At 46.1% G+C, this 11,229-nt stretch overlaps 1 protein-coding gene across 1 annotated transcript in view; it reads left to right on the forward strand.

Annotated features, from left to right (window-relative positions):
- Positions 1-9,717, forward strand: part of LOC135113516 (uncharacterized) — a 179,935-nt gene extending 170,218 nt beyond the window's left edge. The window contains 2 exon segments of the mRNA XM_064028755.1: positions 363-1,189; positions 4,739-9,717. Coding sequence (XP_063884825.1) covers positions 363-1,178 — 816 coding nt within the window. The 3' untranslated portion in view covers positions 1,179-1,189; positions 4,739-9,717.
- The last annotated feature ends 1,512 nt before the right edge of the window (positions 9,718-11,229 follow it).

Here is an 11,229-nt window from a genome sequence, read left to right on the forward strand (position 1 = left end):
AATGCCAAATATTTGAGTTTAGGGCAAAATAGTATCCTGCTGGGCGCCAAACTGCCTGTGAAGCTGTGCTGGAACATGCAGGGCACCAGACTCCAGGCAGGATCGAACCTGTGCCTCTGGGACGGCCACCAGTCTCCACCACGAGTCACCCTCAGCGTCCTGTTGTAGTTACTTTTGCCAGCTTATTGCTCCATACGCCATATGCAACTTTCTGGTCCGCCTCGCAGCATTCAGTAGATGGAACATGTAATTAGTTCAGCAGCCTGTACGTAACCAGATCGCCACAACCACCAAGCCCCCAAGTGGCTCTGAAGGCCGGCAGTAAGTGTAGGGGACTCACCAGGACATTTCTCCTCCTGCAGGAGAGCAGCCCCGGCCGCAGCGGAGAGTCAAACCTGGCGGTGGGTGAGGTGCCGCGTTGCTCGGACTCCTCCTCCACCGCCTCCTCCGTCAGCCCCCCGGACAAGCGCTGTGACTCTGGTATCCACTCGCAGGCATCCTACTCCTCCTCCTCCGCCTCACACTCCAAGTCGGGCTCCTCTGGATCGGAAAGCTGCGTGCCCATCCCTCCGGCGGGGCCGCCCCGCTGCTCCAGCGTGGATGACCTGTGCCGGACCCAGCCCCCGCCGCCGCCCCCGGAGCCTACTGTGAAGAGCCTCTCCTTGCAAAGGGACACCGTGCCCCCCACTGGCAAGGAGGCTCCTCCGGGCAAGGCGGGACGACTGAACATTGAGGTGGTGGGTGGAGGCTACGGTTTCCTGCCACCCTCTAAGTTCGTGGCGTCCGAGCCAGTCTACAGCGACGCCTCCACGCCAGTGGTCATCAAGAGACGAAGCTCCGTCACCGCCGTGGAACCCGACACGCCTCCCTACGAGCGCTCGGGCTCCTCCTTCAGCACCTTCACGGAGCCCCAGCTGCCTCGGGCGGTGCTGAAGGGCAACCCGTATCCAGCCGCCAAGTCACAAACGGTCGCGGCTCACGGCCTGCGCGCCCGGCGGCTGCCAGCAGCCGACGCCAAGCACGCCACCATCGCTGGGGCAGTGCCCCCCAAGGGCTTCCATCAGCCGGGCCACATCGACTCGCGCTACTTCTCTGTGCCCGCCGTCAAGCCGCCAGGTACCCGTGTGCACCCGGCGCCCACTCCCACCCTCTCCTATCGCACCCCCTCCCTCCACTAACTCTCACGCCCGTAAGTGGTCAGGCCACACACCCGCATGACTCCCTCACACACACACACACACACACACACACACACACACACACACACACACACACACACACACACACACACACACACACACACATACATACATACATGCGTGCACGCGCTCGCACTAAAAATTATGCACACACCACACATAACACAGCACAACACACACACACACACACACACACACACACACACACACACACACACACACACACACACACACACACACACACACACACACACACTAGATGACACCCCCTTCACCCCTCATACACACACCACAGCTGCCCTAGCCCGCCCCGCACTCCCCCTCCCTCACCCTCCCCGCTTCCTGACTAATCGCTCTCATCACCGTTCAGACAGTCCACTCAGCCCCCGTCCTCCCCGCCTCTCTGTATACACACGAAGAAATCTGCCCTAGACCCTCAATCGCTGTGTTCAGGAGCCTCAGCCACACTTACGCTCACACCGCCCCGCCCCGCCCCCGCCCAAGCCCGCAGCCACGTCAGGTACAGCCCCCGCCCCGCCCCGCCCCGCCCAGCTCCCCCAGCATCGCCACCGACACGACACTCACCCCTTCATCTCACCCTCCCTGGAGCACCTTTGCATGACGCTTGTTTTCCTGCTTTGAGGTCCTCTAGTCACCGCCAGATTCGTTTTACTAGCTTGTTTTCTTCTTGATATTTCTCGCTGCTTGTTTTGAATGAGAGGCAATGCAATTCTTATCGTTTTCTTTTACTAGGAAATTGTCATGTTCACAGCACATTTTTCTAGATTATTTATGTTAGCTTTTTTAATTTAAGCTTTTGTTTATTTATCTTTTTTTTCATAGGTGTCCAAAAGGAATGTTTCACAGTGGATATTTTTTTTCTTTTTTTATTGTTTTGTCTTTAGTTGTCAGGTTCCATAATGTCACTGCATGCTGATATTTTTAATAGTTATCAGTTTCTAGCACTGGCCGGTCCATGATCCTATTTTTGCAGACAGCAGTGTTGAGATGCCCTCGCTTGTCCCTCCTTGGGCAGATGCTGTGTGTGTGTCGCCTCTGGGTCACTTGTCTACCTGTGTGTGTGTGTGTGTGTGTGTGTGTGTGTGTGTGTGTGTGTGTGTGTGTGTGTGTGTGTGTGTATGCGTGTGTGTTTGTTTGTAAATCTCGTTAATGCCAATATAAACTTTTTTTTGCCTCGCGTCTTCTCGGCTCCAGTACTAATACCTGCCTGCTCCCCCCCCCCCCGCCCTCCCACGCCCCGAACATAATCTCAGGTGAGCAGTTCAACATTGTATCGCCTCCCTCCCACTCCCCCCTCCCCCCTACCGTCCACCACTCAGGTGAAATGGTCCTGCATGGCGTCTGCCTTCTTGGTCTCTTTTTTTATGATAACTTTTGATAATGATTTTGAAGTGTTCTGCCAACTTATAATGATGCCCTTTAATGTGAATATAATGAAGACAATAATGAAATAATGTGCTGGGTTGTTTCATGAAGTTATTTTCCAGGAGCAATGATAAAATGTGAAACTGAGACATGTACTTTGAAACACTTTGGCCTCCCTCGGGACTATTTTGAAAGGCCGCATGGATGACCAGTAGCATTCTCGAGGGTGATTTTTTGTTCTTTCTTTCAGTAATAGTGCAGAATCCTGTTACCAGAATCATAAAAACACCCTCGAAAATTCTCAGTAGCATCCACTAGAGCTTGATGAAAGTAGTCGAGATAAGGCACCAAATTGTTTAAGAATACAGTCTTGAGTGCTTTAGTTATTGACATGTGTGAGGAGAGTGCGTGGGTGTATGTATGTGTGTGTGTGTGTGTCTGCACCTGCGTGTCTCCAGCACCCAGGGGCGCGCCGCTCAAGTATGCATGGCAGGAGTAGTCAGGAGTATTTATTGTTGTGTGGATGATGACAACAGTGTCTCCACCTATTGTTTGTCTTCTGATATGTCCACCCTGGATGCGACTCACTCACCCACTGCAAAATACGGCACCAAAAAAAACATGAATAAATAAATAAATAACAGAGAGATAGAGTGATAGAAGTTGATAGAAAAAAAAATACATTATCCTTTACTCGTGTTGATTTTATGGTTATGATCTTTCTCCTCACACAAAACAAGTAAATATTCTTTTTCCTTCATTTTTCAACGCTATATGACCCCATTGTTGTGGTACTTTACTTATAATCAATCAAGCTATCAATCTCTCATTCCCTCAATGCAAATCGCAGCCTCCCTCAAAGAAATAAGTAAAAACACTACACTTCTCAAACTTCGTACGGAAAGGCCACTTCCCTCAGCCAGTTTGCCATCAGTCTATCATGAGGTGAAGAGAGAGGCGCGTCCGTCAGACCAAACAATGACACGGACCAGAGAACAGGAAGGGAGAGGAAACTTAGCTATAAATTCAACCCAAAACACTTCAGTGCACTTATAGTTATGAAGCGGCAGATAGCAACACTTCCCTCTATCTCTCCTGAAGCCCGTCAAGGTTAAAAATAACAGTATCTCTCGTTCACTTTCATGAGACTCGAGTGAATGAGTGAGTGCGTGTGAGTGAGTCTGATCCGTAAGCGGTATATAGATAAGTTAGTTTCCCCATGCGAGGACACACCACCGCACACCACACTCACATTTCTCACCAATCTCCTGACAGCTGACGCCCCCGTAAGATTATGATTGGAAGCCACTTTACCCGAGGAGCGAGAGGCAGAGGCGGAAGGTAGGCTGGCGGATACTACCTGCATATGTTGCCTCAGCTCCCCCTACTCCCCTTCCTCAGGCCACTCCACTCCACTCCCATGTGCACAGATCATATCTCTCTCTCTCTCTCTCTCTCTCTCTCTCTCTCTCTCTCTCTCTCTCTCTCTCTCTCTCTCTCTCTCTCTCTCTCTCTCTCTCTATGTACGGTAACCATTATGAAAGTCATTCGAAAGTTCTTGTCCTTTGTATATTTTTTCTGTATCTTCGCACGCTCCCACTAGGCAAGTCATTATTACTATTATTATTATTATTATTATTATTATTATTATTATTATTATTATTATTATTATTATTATTATTATTATTGTTATTATTATTATTATTGTCCTCTATATTAATGCCCCTTTAAGTCTTTTTCCTGCTGCCTTCTCTGATTTCATAAAGTTGCCTATGAGAAGAAATACTTTGATATAATATGATTTCCTGTTCTTGATTCCCAGTTTCACTGAATACTTCTTGATATAATAATGGAGGATCAAACATGCCGTGAAGATTTTAGATTTTATTTTAATATTAATTAACCCCAATGCGCCGAGATATTAAAAATGACAAAATTACACAAAGCAACATTTAAACACCTTTCTACCATTAGGCGTTGCAAGAAACATGTATTACTCATTCACGTCAGAACAAATATAACAAGTAGAGCACACGGATGAAGCTAAATTGTCACTGTTAGCGCATGTGTAGTCAATGTTCTGCCCCGCCGCTGAATGTGAAACTCAACCACACATTTTTTACCGGGACGTTAAAAGAAGCGTCTCTTTCCAGGTACGGGAGTGATGGCGTAAAGCAGTGACTCGTAGACAGCACACTTATCACCAGCTGACAGAAGAACCATGGAACCAAAGACCGCTGCAGGCTTGCCACCAGCTGACAGGAGAACCGGAGGAGGACTTCTCGCCGCTTAGTGCTCAGAAGTCACACTCGCCGGCGCACCAGGGCAAAGATGACTCACTAGATAGCTGCTAACGATAAGGCTTGTGAGAGGTACATATCGCGTGGCCCAACACATCGCTGAACGTCACACCGCAGTGATAGTTTCCCTTCCTCACGGCAGGTTAATTTTTCAAGGCTTGAGATTCCCGATGTCATGGACCCAGAACCCAGTAGAGCTTCGTGTGGCCCAGCCGAGGCGCTGATGTCAGAGTGTGAGTGTTGTGTGTGCGAGGCTCCCTACCGCCTCGCATTGCTGAAAGACTTGTGTACCCGCCTCTTGGAAATCGTCATATTGCCTTATGGTGTTGGGTTGCTAACCTAGATTTATGGCAAGTCAATGTGATGTACCAGTGAAGTGTATTTCGTACTGATATAGATGACAGTTTACGATGTACGGAGGGCACAAATTAATGTAACACTTATTTAGTTTATTATTACAATTTAAGGCAACTGTGAATGCTTCATTTTGTATGTTAATATTAATTCATGATACAAGAATATTCCCAGTGTAGCTACACTATATACCGCGGAGTTTTCTCTCGTATGTTAAGGCACTTCTGAAGTGCTGAGCGGCAGACAGTGGCGGTGACGCCGCAGCAGGGGAGGGCGCCGCTGCTCCTGGCCGGACTCTTGACGCACAGAAGGGGAAATAAAACGGTAAAGAATTGTGTTAATTTTGCATATCAGCTCAATATATCGTACTGGCTGTAGCCTCGCGCTGCTCCTCGTCTTGTAATCCACCAGCCTTTATCAGTGTAGATAATTATGTCTTGTATCTTCTTTTATCTCTTCATTCCTTCAGCGAAGAGCAACAGCAGCAGCAGCAGCAGTAGCAGCAGCAGCAGCAGGGCCGTGGTGGTGGCGGCGCGCCCCACCTCAGCTCCTGCAGGTGCGGGAGTGCCCTAGTCTTGCCCTGGGCAGAGGCAGTGTCAGCCTCTGGTGACTTTTCTATCAAGTGTAAAGTTTATATTATTTTATTAATTTCTAGTCTAGTTAATGAATCATTGTTCTGTAAGGTTATCAAAAAAGAAAGATTTGCGCGTTAGGAGAACCTGTACATAATACCACTACCAAAGATTTCATACAGTGTACATAGTTACAACGATATGTAGAGCAACGCGTGCCCTGCCTCCCTCTCCCCTCCCCGCGTGAATGGTGCTCTCTGGAGATGTCTGAATCAAAAATTTGTTATTGATCGTCTCTAGTTGATGTACTTGAATAATACTTGTCCTGCGCCCGTGTGAATGTGTGCGTGGGGAGGAAAGCTGTCACGGCCCACCACCAGTTCAATCACATTCCGCGATTCTTTGGTTTCCATTATTTTCATCCATCATCACTTTTATGTTATACTTCCGTCATCTGTTCCTTGTATTCCTAAATTATAGACTTTTTTCAGTAGATTTTGCTCCTATGTTTTCTGACTTTTTAACTACAACTAGTTCTTTCTTGACTAAAAAAAAAAAAAATATTATATCTTAATGTTCCATCCCTCATAATCACAAAATGTATTCTTTCTTAACTCTCTTTAAAAACTGTTGTACCTTTGCATTACATCCCTCACATCCACAAGATATACATACTCTCCCATACTAGACATAACACTCGCAAGTTAACATACTCTATAAAGCTTTATCCTTCTATGCCGTGAGTCCTTGGCGCGTGGCGGACTCGGAAAATACCACAGGACCAGTTATATTACCCAATCACTCGCCTGTGGTATCTTGGCATCGATATTTTCAAGACTCATGCCTTCATCCCCGCCGCCGCTGCCCCGCCATAGCTCTCCATAACAGACCATGAAGTAGGCAGAGGACCATATTCGGAAACACTTCTAGCCGCATCCACACTATTTTCAAAACGCTCTAATTGATGCTACACGAGTTTTTAAGGGTGATTTTACGGTTTTGGTAACGGATTAACAAAATTTATATATTATTTAAAGGAGAGAGAGTCTTGAGAACCCGGCCAGTCGTCTCTGCGGCCTTTGAAAACAGTCATGATGAGAGCAAAGCGTTTCTGAATACGAGCCAACGTTATCTCGCCTCCACTCCCTCCCCTTCATGTATCGTATTCGTCGTATCGTCATGTCACGGACGAAGTAAATAAATGCTGATATGTAACGTACGTGAGAGGTATTATTCAGGTACAGTTTGTGACGGCTTGGAACGCTTTTCATTTTATTTTATTTAACGAACAGCAAATGCAAAAAAAGAAGACAAATTGTTTATAAGGATATTCAAGTCTATCTTTAAATTATATACATATTGGATAAGTCTATGTATAAAAAAAAGTGATATATATATGTATGGCTATATAGGTAATACTACACACCTCGATACGTACAAGAACAGCATAGTGGCGTGATGACCTGGAAACCCGCCGTGGCCAGCCCGTCGTGGCGCTGACCTCTAAACCACACCTGAAGGCGGTACCCAAGACACGAGTGAGGACCGCGTGCGTGAAGTTCTCATTGACTCACAGAACGGTCATTTTGTATCAGATTTTTCATGAGGCAAATTCCTTCAGAAGTTCAGAGATATATACGAGTGTTGGTATTGCCCTCAGATTCAAGTATGTTATTTTGTATATTCATGTAATGGCTGTTAATCTACATTTATATAAGTCATTCTATATTGTATCGATATTTTTTTTTTCCAGCTCCAAAGCGCCTCCCGAGATCTTGATTAGTGCCAGACAGACGTGCAGTGTGATCTAGTGATTTTTATACAGATTAATTTGTATCATAATAAAAGGTTTACTGGAAGACACACTCGCAATACACTCAAGCCAACAACTGCCGCTCGGCCACACGTGCACGAGGGAGAAAGCTAAGTGTTCCCGACAACCCTCACACTACATCACCGTAACTAGCGTGGCGTGTCAGGTGATGTTCGCACCTGCACGCGTGTATATAGAACGTTTCCAGGACTGCATTCAGGCGTACCTGCAGCACCTAATGTATGCTGCAGGATGCAAATATTTTGTATGTACTTTATACATAACTATATGTTCGTAGGGTGAGGAAAGTGGAATGTATGGCTGTTCTGTATTCTCTCCCTCGGCAGTAAGAGTGAAGTGTGAGGAGGACAGTCACCCTCGCACCCCTCTCCCTCCCATACCGGGGCCCAAGTGTGCGGCCTCCCACGCCTAGCCTCGGAGAATTGCATTTTCTTCTTAATTCTTTTTAAAGCCGTCTTGCCCTGAGCACCCTCGCCGCGGCCACAGCCCCGATGTCGCGCTTGTTCTCGTTTACTTACGCAAATGTATGGACATGAGGTCCCATCGGGCAAAACCAAAATTTTTCGTCTTTTAACTGTTTGATAATCAATAATTTCATTAGTATATATAAAGGACAGAGATAAAACAGCCTATGAATGAGCAATAGCAAAATTTCATTCGTGCTTCTGTGCACTGGTGAGGAAATCTAAATGCTATGTTTGCCTTCTGTGGACGCCACCCGCTCAGTGCCGAGGTGCGAGGGTGAAGGGTGAGGAGAGGCGGCCAGGGAGTGTGACAGTGCCAGCAGCAACAACACGTCAACAAGCCCACACTCACCACTACCGCATCAGCTGCTGGAAGGCTGAGTCAGTTTGACAGCCATGACGAAACAGTTTGCGATCGGTAAAGGACCGGAGGCTCGTGTCACCGGACGCCAGTCTAGTGCCGCGGAGAGCCCGTTGGAAGGTGATGACTGCGCTCTGTAGTCGGACCAGGCTCGGATACTGAGACAGGTCCATTCGTCTGTATATAACTGAGCCTCGCCTCCAGTACTGATGACCAGAAGCCAACACAACTTGATTTTTATCTCTTTGTCATCCAGGAACTGAAGTTTCCCCACGTTTGAAATATTTAACTCTGTGTACACTCCTAGTTGTACTATATCATGTGCTGTACATGAATGTACTTCTCGTAGCTTAGATGTCAAAAGTACAGTATTACCAATGTCTGTGAACCCTGCCTTTGGAAACATGTCACTGACTCGGGTACAGAATCCCCTTGGAGTATCTGTGTATAAAAGGTTACTAAATTATCGGTCATAATTCACAACCCAACGAGGCATCCAATGGCAGGCCTAAGCTAAAAAAAAAAATATTCAAACGACCAGCATTGATTTTATTAGTCTAATTAACATTTAATATGCTTTTCACTTTTCTACTTATTAATGATGCGTTTTTTGGTACACTATGAAAAGTGATTTACATTTTTATACCCATAATAATTAAAGATGTGGATCGAGGGCCCTCATGCGTGGAGGACTGACCCAAGGCCTCTGGACCCCACACACTGCCGCGCCTTACTAAGGCCATCTAGAGAGCCTTGGCCTCATCCACCGACCGCTCCCCACCAGCCTCTAACACTGCCCACTTTTTCTCCTCCTGTGTTCACTTGACATCTTACAACAAGAACTCAAAAGAGAATAGCAACAAGTCACACCTCCAAGAACAGTTCAAAGTCAACGGGTCCCCTGGGTGGGCCGAGGTACAGGCTGGTGGTGACGTGCCCACCCGGCGCCTCCATCTCAGTGTTGTGAGGTTCAACCCTTGGTTAGTCTTCTGATCGGAGAATGAATGCCTGTTCAACCTCACAGCAATGTATGTATATCACTTAAGGATAAAAATTATAAAAAAAAATTACAGATATGTAGGCCATTGTATTTGTGAGCCGGTTTGATTGACTTAGTTGTTGTATTGTCATGAATGGTTATGATTTTACGGATATTTATGTACAAATAATTTAAGTTTTTATGTGGCGAGGTGGTGCTATGTGTGTGTGGCGATGTATTATATGAAGCCAATAAAATGTGAGGTCTCCAGGCTCTCGTTATTACCAAGGAAATAACGATAAATCACCACCTGCAGCCTTGTCCACACGACTGAGCAACGCCCGCCTGTATAGGTGAACAGGTTACTGGTTGCGACCTCAGTGCACGCTGCCAGACCAGCAAGGTGTGCGTGCCGGTACCTATACGATCTCACCAGTTTGCAGAATACATATGGATACACGTGGAATCTAATGGGGATGGTTGTCAATCCTCGGATATTGATGCAAGTACATAGTACAGCATTATGTCAACCCTTCCGTGCATCCAGCAAAGATCACTGGGTTAGACACGCAGATACTCTTCACTCTTCCCTTAGCACCGTATATTGTTTCACACTCTTCATTTATTCATGACAATCACTATCGAGAATTTCTTGATGCATACTGTAGAGACATGCAATGCATCCCGAAAAGAGAAATACAACACTTCTTTGGACGACAATACAAAATTAATGTAGTACCCAGTGAGGATAAAGTCTTCCAGGTACTGCTCAGTCGTGTGGACGGGGCTTGTTTACAAAATACTTACCATTGTAGCACAGCATTAAAGGAGTTTAGCGAGAAGTGTCTGAGGGCGCCCTAGGAGGGAGGTGTCCGAGGCACGACGCTTCCAGACAAGAGGAAGATAGAGTACATCTTCCTTGTTTCCAGATGCCGCAAGGAGAGAGTGACAAGGAGGTGGAGACATGTAGAATAGAATGTATCATAATTGCTGTTATATGCTTCTGGCCAGAGTTAAGATTTCGTTGATAGAAATGAGATCGAGGACAAGGACTAGATGCTTCCCATGTGGGTGTCACAGCTGCTGCGCGAGTACCGAAAGCAATCGGTGCCAGTGAAAGTGCGAGGCCAAATGATTTACGAGTGTGCTGGCCTGACCCTAAGTAAGTGACGCCTCCCTTACCTTCTCTCCAATTCTTGCACTCATTCATGTTCCCTCATTCCTCCTTAGGCTGGTTTCAGCAGAACTCAAGTGTAGGAGAGATCCATATAGTTAGTACATATTTTTACATAACATATACTTTCCTTTTCATATTTAATATAATTCATTGATTATGATTTGCTTTTACATCTGTTCCTTTGGTAAATAAAGGAGAAAGAATCGCAAGCCTTTAATCTCCAGCCCATAATTGCTTTCTGTTGCATGACGCAGCAATGTTCAATATTATCTCGCTGTTGTAAAGAATAATAATGTTCGCAAAAGACTTTAAGATAATCTGCAAAGACTCATATTATATTATTGTTTACTTTAAATGTCACTTCCCTAAGAATCAAAATAATCAAAAGTTAGAATGACATGACAAAAAAATAAATAAATAAAAAAAATAAAGCGTCCACGGATTGATGTATGACTTTTGTAAGCAAGCAAACAAAGGTCTGGATAGAAATATATTGAAATAACAAGAAAAGGAAACACGGAATGATAACGAAACAAGAAATTTAAGATGAGGGGCCAAGGGGCCGAGGAAAGGAGGACGGGGGGGTGGGGGGGGGGCGTGCCG

This window comes from Scylla paramamosain, chromosome 26, assembly GCF_035594125.1.
Source record: "Scylla paramamosain isolate STU-SP2022 chromosome 26, ASM3559412v1, whole genome shotgun sequence".
Lineage (NCBI taxonomy): Eukaryota > Metazoa > Arthropoda > Malacostraca > Decapoda > Portunidae > Scylla > Scylla paramamosain.